At 33.5% G+C, this 19,879-nt stretch overlaps 1 protein-coding gene across 2 annotated transcripts in view; it reads left to right on the plus strand.

Moving 5' to 3' along the window:
• Positions 1-19,879, plus strand: part of LOC142325642 (serine/threonine-protein phosphatase 2A regulatory subunit B'' subunit gamma-like) — a 58,717-nt gene that overhangs the window by 26,679 nt on the left and 12,159 nt on the right. For both annotated transcript variants that reach the window (XM_075367657.1, XM_075367658.1), the window contains 2 exons: positions 8,364-8,509; positions 13,059-13,224. In XM_075367657.1, coding sequence (XP_075223772.1) covers positions 8,364-8,509; positions 13,059-13,224 — 312 coding nt within the window. The remainder of the gene's footprint in view (positions 1-8,363; positions 8,510-13,058; positions 13,225-19,879) is intronic.

Consider the following 19,879-nt stretch of genomic DNA (forward strand, 5'->3'; position numbering starts at 1 on the left):
AACTCTCATCTCAATGCTTCTTCTTCACATCTATTCACACAGACATCAAAATCGACTATTATCCACTCACATCAACTGCACAAAGCTATCTTACTATCGGTTTTGTCAATTTAATTATCTAAATGTATTGTTTTTGTGTCATTGATTGATGTTAAATGATCATTAAACTCGTCTGGAAAACTTGCCTTCACAATACGAATTAGCTGAGTGACAATCTTAATCATACCTTTGGATTCAAAACTTATAAAGCAGACAAAACTCTTCACCGTCTGAACACATCTTATCGACTGATATGTAATAATTAAAAACCAGCCTTACTTCTTTACATTTAAAAATATACTTTTAAAAATCCCACATTCTTTGAAATAATATTAGACATATAATTTTGAGTAAGTAAGGTTGGTCTATTGGTTAAAACATTAAAAACATTGTAGTTATCTACTTCAGGTTCTCAGCTTCAAATAATGGTCAGGCAGGAGTAGGTTTCATAATGAACAAGAAGATAGGGAAGAGAGTAGAGTATTTCAAAACGCATAGCGATAGAATCATTGCAATAAGGATAAAATCAAAACCTACACCGACAACGATAGTTAACGTCTATATGCCTACAAGCGCCCATGATGATGATGAGGTAGAGTGTGTATACGAAGAGATTGATGAAGCAATTAAACACGTAAAAGGAGATGAAAATGTAATAATAGTTGGAGATTGGAATGCAAGCATTGGAAAAGGCAAGGAAGGAAATATAGTGGGGGAATACGGGCTGGGCAAAAGGAATGAAAGAGGGGACCGACTTATAGAGTTTTGCATTAAGTATAATTTAGTAATTGCCAACACCCAATTTAAAAATCATAATAGAAGAATATACACTTGGAAAAAGCCAGGCGATACTGCAAGGTATCAGATAGATTATATCATCATCTCAATGACTATAGAGACATATCGTCATCTCGTGATGTCACTCATGATATCGTCACTCATATCGTCATATCGAGATGACATATTGTCATCTCAGTGACTATAGAGAGGTATATTTTGATGCGCAAGTAATATCTTAACAGTTGGCTCAAGATGTTTATGAATTTCTTAAATTGTTTTTAGTTATAAATTATGCACTCGATTGTTGATAATTAATTCTGGTTTACTGATGCTCTAACAGCATCTAAAAGATATTTATTATTACTATGCGCATTCAAATAAACATTAGTACCTAGTAGTTTTTTAAACGACTTCAATGGTTGTCCCGCTAAATAATTAAGAGGAACTTTTTTTTTTTTGTAACCGCAAAGTTTATAATTTACTAACAAGGACAGTATTTGCAAAAATATCCTTGTTGATTATCTGGAAACACTTAAACATTCAAAATATTCTATATATTTACGACTAGTATAGCGTTTTATTTCTTTCCCATTAACTGTACGCGTAGAAAAAGGAAATTTGTACTTTTTATGGGGAGCCCATTGATTTACAATTAAGTTTTTGTTTGTTATGTCGCTTACTTCCTTGTCAATATAATTTCCTGTATGGTACTTCATAGCATTTTGAGTTGCATTGTTACTAATATGTTTATTATGATTTCTGACACTAAGGATTTCATTTTTGTCAAATACAGTACACCCGCTGCCACTTTCACTGTCAGCAACATTTGTACTCATTAGCACTGGTTTCACTCAGATTCTTCAATTTCAAGTTCATTCAGTGTATTTGGATGTTATTTGTTTACATCTTCTGGTGATGGTAGTTTTGCAGTGTAGATAATTTTAGCTTATACAAAGATACTGTTTTTGGTAATACTGGGTTAAAAAATGAGCTGCTTGTTTTCTCTGTTTTTCTTTTAGTCTGACAGACTGTTGGATTCCTTTTCCTATAATAAAATTGTTTTTGAAACCATTACTTTTATTAAATTAAAGATTAGATGTTTTAGTTCATTACACTTATATGGCCCAAAAATAAAAATTTTATCAATTAGGTTAAAGAGTTGAACCGCTGAAGTTGTACTATACCTCATAACAATATGTATATTTATATATATAAAATGGATGAGTGCCACAGGATTAAAATCACTTTTGTATTATTAGTGTACACTGGACACATGGGTCTTTGCGACACAGCAGTGTAGTATATCATTCTTTTACTGTGATTTTTCATATACAATTTTTGTCTTTCATAAATATAATTGTCAAATTTTGAATCGCAAATATCCAACCAATATCAAATAGACTGTGATTCAAAGATTATTAGTGTGTTGATTAAAAACATCTATTGTCTATAATAAGAGCCACAATTGAAAATGGAGTAGGTGTTCTATATAGTGTTTTATAGGCTGAATCTGAATTTTAATTCTGAAACAACGCATCACATAATGTTCTTAAGTTTACAATCCCTTAAATTTATTTGTTCCATCGTTTGTGGATAAGTTAGTATGTCTGTATGTTTGCTTATTCCCATCTGATTTATATTCACGATGAAACAATTTTATGAAGTATTTTAAGTAACCGAGTAATTTATAAATTAAAACTTAATTATTTTTATAATTAAGTAAGTATTTCTGTAGTATTTCAATTTACTTTCATTCATTAAAACATTTTGAATATTACAATGAATAAAAGTCGGGCTTGTAAAAATTCTCCAAATATTTTTTGTTAAGTTTGCAGATAATTCACCACAAAAAGTCAACGAAAACCAGTATTGAATTCACTGAAAACTGCTTAGAAACATTATTTTGACTGTCCCTTGGGACAGATAAATCCTGGGCTCCACTTGTAGCAAGCATCAAGTGCTACTTTAAAGTCACCCAGAGGTTAAAAGGAAAAAAAGAGCTTTTGGCGAACCTATATCTGGCAAGAGCCTACTCTTATAATGACTGCTATTTTTGCTTAACAAATGTTACTGGTTTCAATTCAAACAATAAAAGCAGTATTGCATACCCGAATGTTTGTTCGGCTATGAGACCAATACTTCATGGTGTTGATTTACAGATTCTGATTGCTCCAACTTCATGGAAAGCAATTTCTGATTCCCCAGAAGGCTTGACCGATGAATCCTCAAATTCAATAGATATTTATTACATTCTAGAAGAATCAAATACTGAACCTCACCTCATCACAAGCAGAACTGAATGACAAAATTTGTGACTTGTATTTGTCAAAACAACATGCAGAACTGCTAGGTTCACTTCTTAAACAATGGAATTTATTAAAATTTCAATGTATCGAAATTGAAATGAAGATTTGCTGAAATACTTAAGAGATCTTTTAATTTGTTCCTATCATGATGTTAGTGGGCTAATTCTGAACCATACATTGAATATGTTATTCGTGATCGGCATGTATTTATAGACTCGTCAAAAAGAAGTTTAAAGGTAGTGTTGTTGCATAAGTTGAATAAGTTTTCTTCTATATCAGTAGCACATGCTGTAGGAATGAAAGAAACATGAAAGTATGTCAGAAATTTTAATAGCTATTAAGTATGGTGAACATTCATGGCAAATAATTGCTGGCTGATGGGCTTCCTCTTGGTCTCCATAGTAGCTTTACAAAATAAATGTATTTCTTGTGCTTGTGGGGTAGTCGGACTACAGATAAACACTATGCAGTTAAAGACGGGCCGAAAAGAAATCGGTTTACCCCAGGAAAGGAAAATATTGACAACATTCTTCTTTGCCTCTGCAGACCCCGTACTGCAAACTTACGTTGGAATTACCAGTTGTGATTTGTGGCAAGAGCAGTGTTCCTACGTTCTCGTCGTCGGGGCTAGCAACAATCAGTTGCTGTCAGTCAACCTGTTTTGCTGTGGGGTTCAGGCAACACAGCCAAGTAGTGTGTTGCAGTATTGCAACTGTCGGCTAAATAAGGACGTTAACTTTGTTATTGCATCCTGTCCCCGTTCTTAGGTTTATGAGGCCAATAATCTGTTCGATCCTCTGGCAGGTTCGATTTCGCTCCGACCTCGCCGGTGGTCTGCTCAAGGAGCTTTTAACTTTTGACCGAGCGGGGCTATGTAAGAACAGGTGGCCTTGCTCGGGATAGATCGCTTCTGGACACTCATTTTTTTTTTGTCTTGTGTCTAGGTGATTAGGGTCGTTCAGACTGTTAACTGTTTTATTTGAGACGCTATGGAGTAATCCGGGAAAGATTGTTGGAGGACCTAGTTGCCGGCGACGCCTTCATGGAACAGTCCTCTGAGAAGGAGGTCTCCACAAGGGCAGTACTGCGCCCACGTTCACCGGTGGATTGCACTAAAAATCCTGCTGACACCTCTGCCATGAGCTATGCGGGGAAGGCTGCGGTCGGAGCTGTGCAGGGAGTAGGCGGCAGTGGAGGGCAAGCCAAGGCGAATGGACGACTCCCCGCGCAGTTGGGGAAAGCAGAATCCGGTGATGTGGAGATCGGCCCAGTGCGTGAGGTCCCTGGGGTGAAGCCTGGTGTGAGGCAGGTGAGCTCCAGATCCAACTGTATCGGGCGGATCGAGGAGTTGCAATCTGAATGGACCAAAATTTCCTCAAAGAAAGGAGTCGCATATTGCACTGGAGTTTTGCCAGAGGGTCGACTACTTTTTAAGCGAGTGTAGTTTGATGGTTGCCGGTCTGGCACCACGACCAAGGGAAGATGGTTGTATAAGTTTATACAGGATCTGGGTGGATGGTATGTCCCGAGTTCGTTTTTAAGGGCAACAGGTGCCCAGGTGCTCACCAACCATCTTAATTTAAATCTGTATCTGTTTTGGTTCCACCTGGCAGCTGATGAGCTGTGTGCAAAGAGGTCCAGTCAAATGAACACCTGATGTTTGACTGCCCTGCTCTTGGGGGCGGGTGCCAGAGACCGGGCCATCCTGGAACTTAGAACTGGCAAGTCAATGTGCAAGAGCCGCATTGTTGGACCATGTGGGAGTTTCTTGATGCGGTTGCTTTGTTCAACTGACATCAGTAGTTTACCTAAGGGAAAAGACTCCTACCACACTGCTGTGTGAAGCTAACCTATAGATATATATGGCTGACCACCAGCCAATTAAGGCTCCAAGCGCTTTAATATAGTAGTACTTGCTCGCATTCAGCAACCTAGGTGTGTCAGCGAATTGCTGTCTAGATGAGGTAATTTTTAATTTAAAGAACCTCATATATATTTTTAGTTGTTGACGGAGTGCGCCTACCCTTTTTAATAAATGTATCATAAGTGAGTGAGCGGTTGGGAGTCGTAAGCCGGTGGTGTATGGCACCACATTTAGTCCACTCACATCATTAAGTCAGCTGTAGGATCTATTTAGGACACCAGTCGCTAAACTGTTTCGAGGCTCAGTAGCTGTTTGTGGCACAGACATTCGGTCTTATGCTTTAGGGGGACCGAATGGATGGTGGCAGGAGAAATGCCAAGCAAACCAATTAGTGTCATTGGACACAGCTATTCAAAATGCTTTCCTACTACACCAGCCTCTTTTCGTTTTCTTCTTTGATATCAGCAAGGCATTTGACACGGCCTGGCGACATGGTATTCTACGCACCCTCAAAGAATGGGGAGTCAAGGGAAATATGCTTGCTTTTATTAGGGATTTCTTAAATGACTGAGATTTTCATGTTCGTGTTGGAGATTCTCTCTTGGGTAGCGTCATCTTGAAAATAGAGTACCTCAAGGAAGTGTATTAAATGCCACCTTATTTTCTATAGCCATCAACAATATTACTGAATGTGTGTAGCCACCTGACTCACTTTATTTGATGATGATTTTCTATATATATTACATCCCGTTCAACAGTTATAGCAGAGAGACTACTTCAGACCATTGAAGCTTGGTCCAAGTTTACTGACTTCACATTTTCACCTGAGAAAACAAAATGTGTTTTTTTTTTTCTAGTTTGCAGGATCATTTTGTACTACAAATCTTTCTGAATGAAGAGCATATTTTCTATCTCTTGTGATATTAAGTTTTTAGTTTTGTATTTTGACAGCCTTCTTACTTGGGTCAGTCATATCAAACAGTTAAAAATGGAATGTTGCAAACTGCTAGATATACTATGAGTCTTATTAGCAATTGGGATGTCAATCGGTCTTGTATGTTGTGTTTTTACTACTCCATAGTTTGTTCCCATTTAGATTATGGTTGTGTCACCTACTCTTCAGTGCACAATACTGTGCTTAAAATGCGGGTTGCTGTACATCATGCTTTCCTTTGGCTTGCTACAGGTGCCTGTAGATCAAGCCCTGTCATAAGCTTCCTTATGTACTGTGGTGAGCGATCACTTTGGAATAGACGGGACCAGATTTTAACATCTTATTTTACTCGTCTTAAAGAACAGCCAAATCACCTGGCTTTTGACGCATTCCTTGGAAATACTTAAATTCGAAGATACGAGGACCATCAACATTGTATTGCAGGTATTCCAGGTATTCGTATCTGGTGTTTACTACAAAACTCCTTGGGGATCATGGAATGATGTTGGTGACATCCTATTGTCACCAACATCTACAATGCAATTGCTGAGTTGAGCCATCGCAACACAAGTGAGTTTCTGCTGGTCCCTAGTCATGTGGGGATTCTTGGTAATGAACGTACACATTCTGCTGTTAAAGATGCTTGTAGTCAACCATCCTTCACTACCCGTGTTACTACATCCGACTTTATTAACCATGTCACACACACTTCGCACAAAGTGGCGATATGACTGGATTACCACAGTCGACAACAAACTTTGTTATATCAAAGATAGTGTGTTACCATGGTATCCTTCCCACAGGAAAATTTGCCAAAAGGAAGTGATTCTCTGCCAATTGCAGATAGGACATACAAGAGCTACTCACAGGTACCTGATATCAGCAGAAAATGCACTGATATGCGTATAATGCAAGTGGCGCTTGACTGTGCACCACTTCCTTGTAGATTGCATACGTTATGCGGTGTTGCGTTGTAAATTGAAATTGCCTAGGAATTTTCATCACATTATGGGCAATAATAAAGAAGTCTTGGACCGAGAATTTTTATTTCTTTGAAGTATTAGTGTTTTACATACTTTTTAATAGTGTTTCTGAAATTTTCTTTTTTTGTATGGTAATTGTATATTTTTACAACATATAGTTTTTTATTTTGTCTTTGTTTTTAGTATTTTAGTGTGAGTTTTAATTTTGTTTTTGTCTTATTAGATTTTATATTTTATTTCTGTATTTTACATTTTTGTTTTCCGGGTGATAACATGAAAATGTTTTTCCCCCCAAAAAAAAAAAATTCTGTTATGTGCTGTGTGGGTGTTGCAGTCTTACTACAACCAGCTGTTGGATTCATTTTCTTCTAGCAGCATTATGAAGTTAGTTATACTAACTTCATAAGTTAACTAACTAACTTCCTAACAGGAAAATCTGAATGCTGATAGCATTCAGATACCTGAAAAATATTGGACCCGCTATTCTCTTCCGAGAATCTGATCTAAACTCTGATCTTTTGTGAATATAATGTACCCTCATGGAAAACATGAGGGTTTTCTGCATTCTAATACTGGTTGTTCTGGCTGTTTACATAGCGACTTAGAGGAAAGCCATTCCTTGTTGCTATAGAAAATATTGTCAAGGATTCAAATGTAGCGTACAAAATGCACAAATCGTTTGCAATTACTGGTGTTTTTTTGCGATCAGGTTTTCATAATTCCTGGCTTTATGTGAGTACAATAAACATGTAATTTTAATTTCTTTGTACTTTTATGGACTCTGCTATGTGACATTCAGATCTGCTGATGTAGCTTTCTTATTGACTTTCAAGGTGATCATTCTAAGGATGCACAGACACTTTTTAAAAATTTATAATTTAAAACCTTTGACTGACTTGACCATTTGCAATCATCTACTGCCAATTTTTCCAAAAATGAGCGACTGTGTAAAATTGTTGATTTATCAAATACATTTTTTAAGGAAAAATAAGTCAAGTATTTCTTCAAGGGAAAAAAAGTTATAGTAAAGTTTTTCTGGCGCTTTAAAAACAATAACGATTTAAAATGGCTTTCAAGTATAAATACATGTTGAGACTGTTTAAAATGCATAATATGGTAGCACACCTGCCACTGACTGACAAAATAGAGAGAGCTTACTTGATTGTGGTGTATATGTTATTGCTATAAAGTCAAGCATTACCAATCCACCTGTTAGTGCCAAACTAAAATCAAATTTCTCACTTCAGTAGATTAATAAATTGAGGGTTGTGTAACTTTTTTCTCGCTCTGTATTCTAATTCAGCCCAAAAATAGAAAGGATTAAATCCATTTTCTGGGTTAGCTTTACTTTCTGAATGTCCCTGATTTATTTATTATTACAGGTAAGTGTGTTAATATTGTTTTAGTGGCTTATTTAAATATTTTTGTTTTCATTTAAATGAATTTTTTGCTTATAGGCATTATGGGTACTTCTTGATAAACACCAGTCATTACCGCTGTCTCCAACTACGAGTAGTATGTCGGGTGGTGGCAACAGTGATGAACAGACTATAAATTATAAGGATTTTCAAACTGTTGCTCTAAAAGCTGGACCAAAATATAAGTAAGTAAAGTTTACTTATATTTTTATTGTGATCGTTGTTTTTTCTGTTGTGGAATTCTAACTCTTCAGCTTTTGAATCTTAATTTGTTCTTATACATTATATATGAATCTATTAATTTTTTTTACGTAAAAAAATATACAAACATTACTAACAACATATATACATTAGAAGGGATTGTTAAATAGCAATAACAGAAAGAAAAGTTCACCGTTGTAAGGAGTTGATTCTTGCCGTAAATAAAATAATATTATTTATTAAATTTTTATTTTCTGTAATGTTAGGTAGATTTCATAAGAAAGCTACTACCTATTGTAATGGGTACTGTGATTTGACTTTGGAAAATGTTGATATATCTACGCGTTTCACATCCCCAGACCCCAAACCACCATCAGTTTAAAAGTTTATATATATATTTCACTTTCTTCTGGACATAAAAACTGCTGTAATTTTGCGCCAATCATTTGCAAATTGATACATAAAATATAACGACCCAAGATCTCGGTTGAGTTCGTTAATTGTCAAAATTTGACCATGGGGGCTTTTTTGAAAAAAAGATTTCACTATAACTTTCTTATTACATAAAATATCGAATTAGATAAAATTAAAATTCCTACTATTCTTTGAATAAGGGCATTATTTTAGTAAAGCTTTTTTATATCACCGACCATTTGCCCAGGGGTGGAAAATATGAGGTTTTGAAGACAAAAAAATTATACCTCCCTTAATAGGCACAGTATCGAATCTGTTTAAAGTGGTCGTTAGTCCTCTAGACATTAGCTAAAAAAATTTTTTATATGACCAACCCTTACGGCGAGGGATGACCAAAATGTTGCTGGAATTGTAAGAGGATACGGCTTGTTGCATGCTAAACATGTGAAACTTTTTTTCATATGCAACCGTTGTCGTGTTGAGTAAATTAAAATTTTTTCTTAAATTTAGGTGGAAATATTTTTTATACCCTATTTAGCACCCGTGAAATCTACTCCACCTTCTGGCGTGCTGAAAGGGATTTTTTTTTATTAGTTTTCCATAATTAGTAAAATTTAATTTACGGTATTTAATGTTTACGAATAACCTTTTTTTTTTCTTTTTTTATATTATTAATTTAATTTAATATCTGTTTTTACAGATTATTTTATTTCATTATGTGTAATTATTTGCTGCCGTAACCGTATAAATTCAACATATTCAAAAGTTCAGTAGCAGTAACAATTATTTAAAGAATGACATTTCTGTTTAGTAAAAAAAAAAAAGGTAGTTGAAATTGTGAAATAGTTGAATTCTTTGCCCAAAATTAATTAAGCAACTCCCCTCCCACTGTGGCACATTAAGATGAGGATGATATGTATAACATGAGGTATAGTCTGGTACAGATTCAGGCTGAGGCGTATGGTTAATTGAACTCCAACCACCAAAGTATCCCCTGTCTAGTATTCATAAAAGCAACTAACTTTTACTAAGAGTTGAACCTCAAAACCTATTGAACAAATGAGTTTGCGATGATGAGTTTTATAAGTCTTGTGAAATTTTCAGTCTTGAACAGAGTCATGTCATAAAAAAAGCAGTAATATGTTTTTATTTTATTTTTTTTTTGTCTTCAGTCATTTGACTGTTTTGATGCAGCTCTCCAAGATTCCCTATCTAGTGCTAGCCGTTTCATTTCAGTATACCCCCTACATCCTACATCCCTAACAATTTGTTTTACATATTCCAAACGTGGCCTGCCTATACAATCTTTTCCTTCTACCTGTCCTTCCAATATTAAAGCGACTATTCCAGGATGCCTTAGTATATGGCCTATAAGTCTGTCTCTTCTTTTAACTATATTTTTCCAAATGCTTCTTTCTTCATCCATTTGCCGCAATACCTCTTCATTTGTCACTTTATCCACCCATCTGATTTTTAACATTCTCCTATAGCACCACATTTCAAAAGCTCTTTTCTTCTCAGATACTCCGATTGTCCAAGCTTCACTTCCATATAAAGCAACACTCCAAACATATACTTTCAAAAATTTTTTCCTGACATTTAAATTAATTTTTGATGTAAACAAATTATATTTCTGACTGAAAGCTGGTTTCGCCTGTGCTATTCGGCATTTTATATCGCTGCTACTTCGTCCATCTTTAGTAATTTTCTTTCCAAATAACAAAATTCTTCTACCTCCATAATCTTTTCTGTTCCTATTTTCACATTCAGTAGTCCATCTTTGTTATTTCTACTTCATTTCATTACTTTTGTTTTGTTCATGTTTATTTTCTTGCATAGGACTTCATCCATGCTGTTCATTGTTTCTTCTAAATCCTTTTTACTCTCGGCTAGAATTACTATATCATCAGCAAATCGTAGCATCTTTATCCTTTCACCTTGTACTGTTACTCCGAATCTAAATTGTTCTTTAACATCACTAACTGCTAGTTCCATGTAAAGATTAAAAAGTAACGGGAATAGGGAACATCCTTGTCGGACTCCCTTTCTTATTACGGCTTCTTTCTTATGTTCTTCAATTATTACTGTTGCTGTTTAGTTCCTGTACATGTTAGCGATTGTTCTTCTATCTCTGTATTTGAACCCTAATTTTTTTTAAAATGCTGAACATTTTATTCCAGTCTACGTTATCGAATGCCTTTTCTAGGTCTATAAACGCCAAGTATGTCGGTTTGTTTTTCTTTAATCTTCCTTCTACTATTAATCTGAGGCCTAAAATTGCTTCCCTTGTCCCTATACTTTTCCTGAAACCAAATTGGTCTTCTCCTAACACTTCTTTCACTCTCCTCTCAATTCTTCTGTATAGAATTCTAGTTAAGATTTTGGATGCATGACTAGTTAAACTAATTGTTCTGTATTCTTCACATTTATCTGCCCCTGCTTTCTTTGGTATCATGACTATAACACTTTTTTTGAAGTCTGACGGAAATTCCCCTTTCTCATAAATATTACACACCAGTTTGTATAATTTATCAATTGCTTCCTCACCTGCACTGCACAATAATTCTACAGGTATTTCGTCTATTTCAGGAGCCTTTCTGCCATTTAAATCTTTTAATGCTCTCTTAAATTCAGATCTCAGTATTGTTTCTCCCATTTCATCCTCCTCAACTTCCTCTTCTTCCTCTATAACACCATATTCTAATTCATTTCCTCCGTATAACTCTTCAATATATTCCACCCATCTATCGACTTTACCTATCGTATTATATATTGGTGTACCATCTTTGTTTAACACATTATTAGATTTTAATTTATGTACCCCAAAATTTTCCTTAACTTTCCTGTATGCTCCGTCTATTTTACCAATGTTAATTTCTCTTTCCACTTCTGAACACTTTTCTTTAATCCACTCTTCTTTCGCCAGTTTGCACTTCCTGTTTATAGCATTTCTTAATTGCCGATAGTTCCTTTTACTTTCTTCATTACTAGCATTCTTATATTTTCTACGTTCATCCATCAGCTGCAATACATCGTCTGAAATCCAAGGTTTTCTACCAGTTCTCTTTGTTCTGCCTAATTTCGCTTCTGCTGATTTAAGAATTTCCTTTTTAACATTCTCCCATTCTTCTTCTACATTTTCTACCTTATCTTTTTTACTCAGACCTCTTGCGATGTCATCCTCAAATATCTTCTTTACCTCCTCTTCCTCAAGCTTATCTAAATTCCACCGATTCATCTGACACCTTTTCTTCAGGTTTTTAAACCCCAATCTACATTTCATTATCACCAAATTATGGTCGCTATCAATGTCTGCTCCAGGGTAAGTTTTGCAGTCAACGAGTTGATTTCTAAATCTTTGCTTAACCATGATATAATCTATCTGATACCTTGCAGTATCGCCTGGCTTTTTCCAAGTGTATATTCTTCTATTATGATTTTTAAATTGGGTGTTGGTAATTACTAAATTATACTTCGTGCAAAACTCCATAAGTCTGTCCCCTCTTTCATTCCTTTTGCCCAGCCCATATTCACCCACTATATTTCCTTCTTTACCCTTTCCAATGCTTGCATTCCAATCTCCAACTATTATTAAATTTTTATATGTTTTTATAGTAAATATATTTTTAATTAAATTGAATACTGTATTTGCACCGAAATCAATTACTGATATTTTTTTGAAGATAGTTTCATAAAACATACAATATCATTGTTTCATAAATTATTAATTACTTCACAATATTTAAATTCTTATTGTTCAACAGCTTGAATGTACATTTCAGTATTGTAAGATATTGCATTTTCTTCAGCATTGGATTGTGCTTAATTTCTTTGGCAGCAACATTTTTCTTTGTAAAAGTTCATTAACGTTGTTGATCTCTGAGCTTACACTAATGTTTTCATATGTTCACATGAAAAGAATTAGAAAGAATTTATATCAAGTGAAGTGTAAGATAGACCATGCAAGTGGTTCACTCTGCTTTAGTATAAGAATAGCGAGTCTGTTTTAAGATATTGGGAGTTTATTTTATGAACGTAAATTCTTTTATAAGTGTAGTAAGCAAACTGTACTGTACATAGTAATGATAATTATAATTATGTTTATTGGTTTTTTTTCAGGAAATATTTGAGTCCTTTAGTATTTGCTAAATTGCAGCAACAGAATTCGGGTCGTGTTAGTATAATGGCTTTGTTTAATTATGTGATGCGAAAAACATGGCTGCAACAAACACGTATTGGATTGTCATTATATGATGTCACTGGACAAGGATACCTGAGAGAATCGGTTTGTGTACTGAAATAAATAATGTTACGATTATTATATTATATTTTTGTCACATTGTTTTTGAAGCGCACTGTTTTTGATAATATAATTTATCCTCGTAGATAATTAGCAAAGATACAAAAATTATTGCCTTTTTTTACAATAATTTATTAATATATGAGCGTGCATTCTAGTATAATTAAGTTGTATCCAGACATTTGAATGGTAAAACATTTATTTAATCGCATTTTGTTTTATCTATTTTTTTTTTTTTTTTTGTTAACGTCTGTAATAATCAGCAGCAGACTGAGCGGTTCAACAATTTTGCTCTCCAAAACCAAACAGTAAAGCAGATAAATGTTTTTATATATATCTGAAACTACAGTTATCAATATGTCTTGCTGTCGGTCTAAAATGATGGATAAATCTTCTGAGGGTGCATTACTTAATTAGTTCACAGTAGAATGACTTGACCGATTTACTGAAGGTCTCAAGTCAATACCTGGCTTAGGTTTGCCGTTTTACCTCATCGCCTACTTAAGTAGGAATTATATATAATCTACAGCCTCAAAAGAAAAGATTAAATGTGATTATTTGGAAATAAGAAGGCACTGAAGATACAGTGCGCACAAATTAAAGAATTACAATAATAAAGCATTCTGTTTTGAAACTGACTCAAGACAGTAGCATAATTTTTAATAAAATGGAACGTTTACTTTTACTTTTCTTATTTATTAGTCTGGGGGGATGCAGAAGGCTGGGAAAACAATAGAAGAAGTAAGTGTACACAGCATATATGCTCCTTGGGGATAAATTGAAATATGGAATGATATAAGTTGATATAAATATGGGATGATATAAATATAATTGATATAAGTTCATATCAAACAATTAAAAATGGAATGTTCTAAACTGCTAGATATACTATGAGTCTTAGCAATACCAAATGGGGTGTCAATCGGTCTTGTATGTTGCGTTTTTACTACTCCATAGTTTGTTCCCATTTAGATTATGGTTGTGTCACCTACTCTTCAGTGCACAATACTGTGCTTAAAATGCGGGTTGCTGTACATCATGCTTTCCTTCGTCTTGCTACAGGTTCCTGTAGATCAAGCCCTGTCATAAGCTTCCTTATGTACTGTGGTGAGCAATCACTTTGGAATAGACGGGACCAGATTTTAACATCTTATTTTATTCGTCTTAAAGAACAGCCAAATCACCTGGCTTTTGACGCATTCCTTGGAAATACTTAAATTCGAAGATATGAGGACCATCAACATTGTATTGCAGGTATTCCAGGTATTCGCACCTGGTGTTTACTACAAAACTCCTTGGGGATAAATTAAAATATGGAATGATATACTGTAGCGGCTATAAAATCAGAGAATTATAAAGTTCAGACTCAAATTTAATATGGAGAAGAACAAAGTGACAGTGAAGGAGGGAAATTTGTACTGAAGAATATTAAATGGGAAGTTGTAAATTAAATAATTAATACAGCTAAGGACTGTCTTCTCAGAGGATGAAAAAGTTAAAATGATGGTTGATAGGGTGCAGAAGTTAAGAAACATTTTTTTGGAGAGAACTTATATAATTTAACCCAGGGTGAAAAACTCCTGCAGTGGTACAGAAAGTTATGCATTGCATTCCGATTGTTGCAGATGCAGAGGAAAGATTAAGATAGTAGCCTTAAGATTCATAAGGTTAAACATATCATGAAAAAAAATAGAAAAACTTAAGTAAGAGAATAGTTGCGATTGAATATTATATCTAGATTTTTTATACTTCTTGGGTTGTAGAAAGAAAAGAAGGGAACAAAGGTGAAAGATAAAAATATTATTAGTGTGTATATATTGATAATATTCAAAGAAGTTATGAACCGGTTGGAAATTGACAACTTATTAACGTGTAGTATTTGGAATAGGTTTGATTCAGCTTGTTACTGACTAAAATCTGTTAAAATAAATTCTAAGAACCCTGACTAAAAATTGGATCTAATAAATAATTAAAATTTAAAGTCTATTTGCAGACTTTGATTTAAAAATAAGTGATCTAAATTTAGAGCAGCATTAACCCCAAATTTTGTGTGAAAATTGGTAAATATGTTTCTGTAACATTGGAGCTTTTGGTAGCATCATACATTTAGATGATCTGAAAGAGGTAATTGTCTTTGAATGAGGCAAAAAAGTTAAAGATGAACAAGAAGATGTGAATGGCATCCTCAGAAACAGTTAGCCAAAATAAAAATTACAGATAGAATTGTGAGTATGAGATTTGGTGTAGAATCTGGCTAGGATTAATGTATAATGAAAGATTATTTTTTCTGAAATAAATATGAGATTATTTCCATTGGAAAATATCTGAATTACAGCTTTATAAGTGAATTATCCATTGCAATAATATGTCAAACCACAGTGTATACGATGTGAGAGTTTCCTGCCATATAACACTGATAAACATAATTTTTGTTTTCCTAACATGTGATATATGATTTTAATCTGTTTTTCTATGCTGAAAATTAATATGAACTCGGAATCTTTTTATCACCAACCATTTTAGAAAAAATGTTTAATTTTAATTAAAGGATTTTTTCATTTTTCATTGTATAGTTAGTATTTTAAGCTCCTATATTTTACTTTGTTATCTCATTTTTTATTTTTTAACTTTGTAAGCTATTAATAATTATTTGTAAGCTATAAATAAACAACACTAGACAAAGAATTAAATCATATAATCACATATTATGACATATCTAATACTGAAGAGTAAGCCTTCGTGGACAAGATTAAGCAAGCACTGGATTTAAGAATGAATTAATTTTGTTCAGTCTTATTGCCATCTTAAGTTTGTTAACAGTGCAGTGTTATAATGCCTCGAAATTGTGTAATGATGTGGATACCTTTTGTTATGTATGTGGTGAGTTTACCGTAAAATCAAATAGAAAAAACATTACAGCTTTATTTATAAAAGCATATCATTCGTACTTTCAGTGTAAAATTGGTGATCAGGATAAGACGTGGGCTCCTCATATAGTATGCACTAATTGTTCTGTATATTTAAGCGGATGGCTGAAAGATACATGGAAGGCTTTGCACTAATTGTTCTGTATATTTAAGCGGATGGCTGAAAGATACATGGAAGGCTTTGCTGTTTGTTGTACCTATGGTGTGAACCAAAGGATCATATAACCGATTGGTTATTACTTTTGTTTAACAAGTGTGTCTGGAATTTCTAAAAAATCCAAACATACTGTAAAATACCCTTCATTGCAATCTGCAATCAGGCCTGTACCTCACGGTGAAATTATTGTAGTTCCTGAGCCATCTGTGAATGTATGTTTCGAAAGCAGCGATGAAGAATCAGGCAGTACTGAAGAAGACAACAATAATTTTGATTTTGAATTATCTTCCGATAAACCACATCTTATATCCCAAGGTGAATTAAAGGACTTGGTTAGGGATTTAAATTTATCAAAAATCAAGCTGAACTGTTAGGATCAAGACTGCAAAGTTGAAATTTACTTCAAAAAAATACAAAAATTTTGGGATTTCAAAGTCAACAAAAAGAACTTTTTCAGTACTTTATTGATGAAAATAATTTGATTTATTGCAGAAATACTGATGAGCTTATGATGCACTTAGGACAAGTTCGTAAATCTGAGGCCTGGTGCCTTTTCATAGATCCGAAGTGGTTCTACTGCACAACAGTAACAAATGTCCTTCATACAATTTGATATCCAAATATTGATGTGAAAGAGACATGCGATGTGATGAAAGACGTTCTTGAAAAAATAAATTATGAAAAACATAGCTGGAACATATGCCGTGATTTGAAAATTATAGCTATCTTGTTAGGGATGCAATCAGGCTGTACTAAGTACATGAGTTTTCTTTGCGAATGGGACAGCCGAGCTAGAGATAAACATTTTGTTACCAAAGAGTGTAAGAAATGAGACACCTTAACTCCAAATGGGAAAAATATTTTTCATGTTCTCTTAATTGAACCCAAAAAAAAATATTTTTACCCCCTTTCAATATCAAGCTAGGACTAATGAAAAATCTTGTAAAAGTAATAAAGAAGGATAGACCCAGATTTTTGTACATAAGCAGAAATTATTGAATGTAAGTGAAAGAAAAATTAAAGAAGGAATATTTGTTGGTCTTCAAATAAGAGAGTTGGTCAAAGATGTTGTATTTAACTCGGTATAAAATAATGTCGAAAGTGCAGCTTGGGCTTTATTTAAAGGCGTTTGCAAAAATTTTCTCTGCAGACAAAAATCAGACCATTCAATAAATCCAACAATCCACGATAATTAAATCCAGCATTATCCAAGAAATTGTTAATCAACTTCTTACTTCATATAGAGCTACGGGATGTAATATGTCTTTGAAAATACATTTCCTTCATCCACATCTGGATTTTTTCCCAGACAACCTCCAAGACGTAAGGAACACAGTAAACATTTTCACCAAGACATTTCGGTGATGGAAAACCGCGCTATAAAGGGAAATGGAATAGTAACATGCTATCTGATTACTGTTGGACATTAATTCAGGATGTGCCTGCGGCTATGTATAAATGAAAAGTATCAGCGAATTCATTCTAACACAGGTATGGCCATGCAAAATTGTAAATTTTACAGATTTTAATTATACTTTCCCTTAATTTTTTTTTGAAGCATAATTTATTTTAAAACTAAGGGCGATAGAAAAATTGTATTTACAGATCTGTAATGTACGCAAAAAAGCAATTCAAGAAATTGTATCATGCTAAGAGAAACATTAAAAACATTTGTCTATCAGTGTAATCAAATACCAAATCAGAATGTCCTGCTTATTCATCTGACTCGATACCCTGTGATTTCTGATTGTTCCCAAATTAAAGACAATTTAAAGGTTGAAGATTTGTGACATTGTTGACATCCAGTGTAATTTGATAAATTACTTTTGTAGAAATTGAGTTCAGATCTATTCCTAGAAATGGTAGCATTATTTAGACCAGTGTAGAGATGCTCAAGGTTAATACTACAAAGGTGATAGTAGCAGCTGATGTATAATTAAGAATATGTTTTTTTACAAGAATTAAATTGTCAAACCTCATAAAGAGTTGTTTTTTTATTTATGTAAAAATATTTTCAGTTATTTACATTGATATTATCAATGGTTTTATCAGATAGGTAAGAAATGTTTATAATCTGATCAAAAATGTATTTGATCTGAATTTCACTTATTTGTATAGATACAACAAACATATATAAGCACTCTACTAAAATATATTGATATTGTCCCTTTCAAAAACAGTGTCCTATCGAAGCAACATATTTTTACCAGTGTTTCTTAAAATTCTCAAAATATTTTTGGAAAGCATTCTTTATATAATTAGCCTAAAATTCACTTAGTGATTTTTTGTTATTTCATCTATTATTGCAAATCATTGCCCTTTAAATTTTCTCTTAATCAAAGGGAACAAGAAAAAGTCACATGATGCCATGTTTAGAGTATATGGAGGTTGCAGCATCAGTATATTTATAACTAAATAATCACAAATCAATAGTGAAATGTGAGCTGGATTGTTACGGTATAAAGTAATATTGTTTGTTGACTGTATAACCTCTTGGTAGGAATTTATAATGGACATCGTTGTAATAATAAAAAAAAATATAGTAAGAAGAAAATATAGTTAGTAGTTAATCAAACTCAACTGTGTAATCAAGCTTTTTTTGGTCTTGATTCTTCAGTAAGCTTCCATTTGGTTGGTTTAATATTTTTTCAATGTCATAACCATACATCCATGTTTTGCCACCTGTTATGTCTCATTTGAGTAATTCTGAGTCATCAGTAATGTCAGCTAATAATTGTTCTGTGATGTTACTTTTGTTGAACATTCGACAGTTTTGAAAAAATTTTTTCCACTGCTAGTTTCACACCCAAAATACCATCAGTCAGAATTGTTTCACGTGAGCCGTAAGAGATTGCCATCTCTTCAGCAACTTCTCTAATATTGGTTTAGTGATTATTGATAACAGTCTCCACAATTTCATCAAAATTATATCAGTTATTGATGTCTTAGGATGTCTAACCCTTTTGTCGTCTTCATGGCCTTCTTTAAAAAAACTGTTTGTACCACTCATACACATTTGGTGTTGACATTACATCTTTCCAATGCCTTCTATAATATCTTCATCACTTCACTGAATTTTATTCTATTTTTAATGGGAGATTTAATGCAAATTTTTTGTTCTGTCATTTTCAAACAAAATAAAACTGCATTCATAATAAAATATGTCCTAATTACTCGATTACCAAATTTGAACTAGCTTCTAGCACAGTTGAAAATATTGATATACATCACTTGCAAAGCAAGCAGAATTAAAAATTTTCATTATTTTTTTAAATTACATAATGTTTAATTACGCTGAGTTCTTATTTGTTGAACTGTTGGTACGATATGGATGATTCTTTTACCCTTATGTTAATTGAACTTTTGACAAGAGTTTTATAAGTAAATTTATTTTCTTAATCGGGTAAGCAGTGTGAATTTAACTAATAGTGCATCATATTTTTGATGCACTACTTAATAGTTTTTTGTTATAGTTACTGTATAAGAGTTTATAAAAAAACTTAATTTAACTATAAGAGTTACAGTTACTTAATAGTTTTTTGAATCATGTACTGTA

The sequence above is a fragment of the Lycorma delicatula genome, chromosome 5 (assembly GCF_047948215.1).
Source record: "Lycorma delicatula isolate Av1 chromosome 5, ASM4794821v1, whole genome shotgun sequence".
NCBI lineage: Eukaryota > Metazoa > Arthropoda > Insecta > Hemiptera > Fulgoridae > Lycorma > Lycorma delicatula.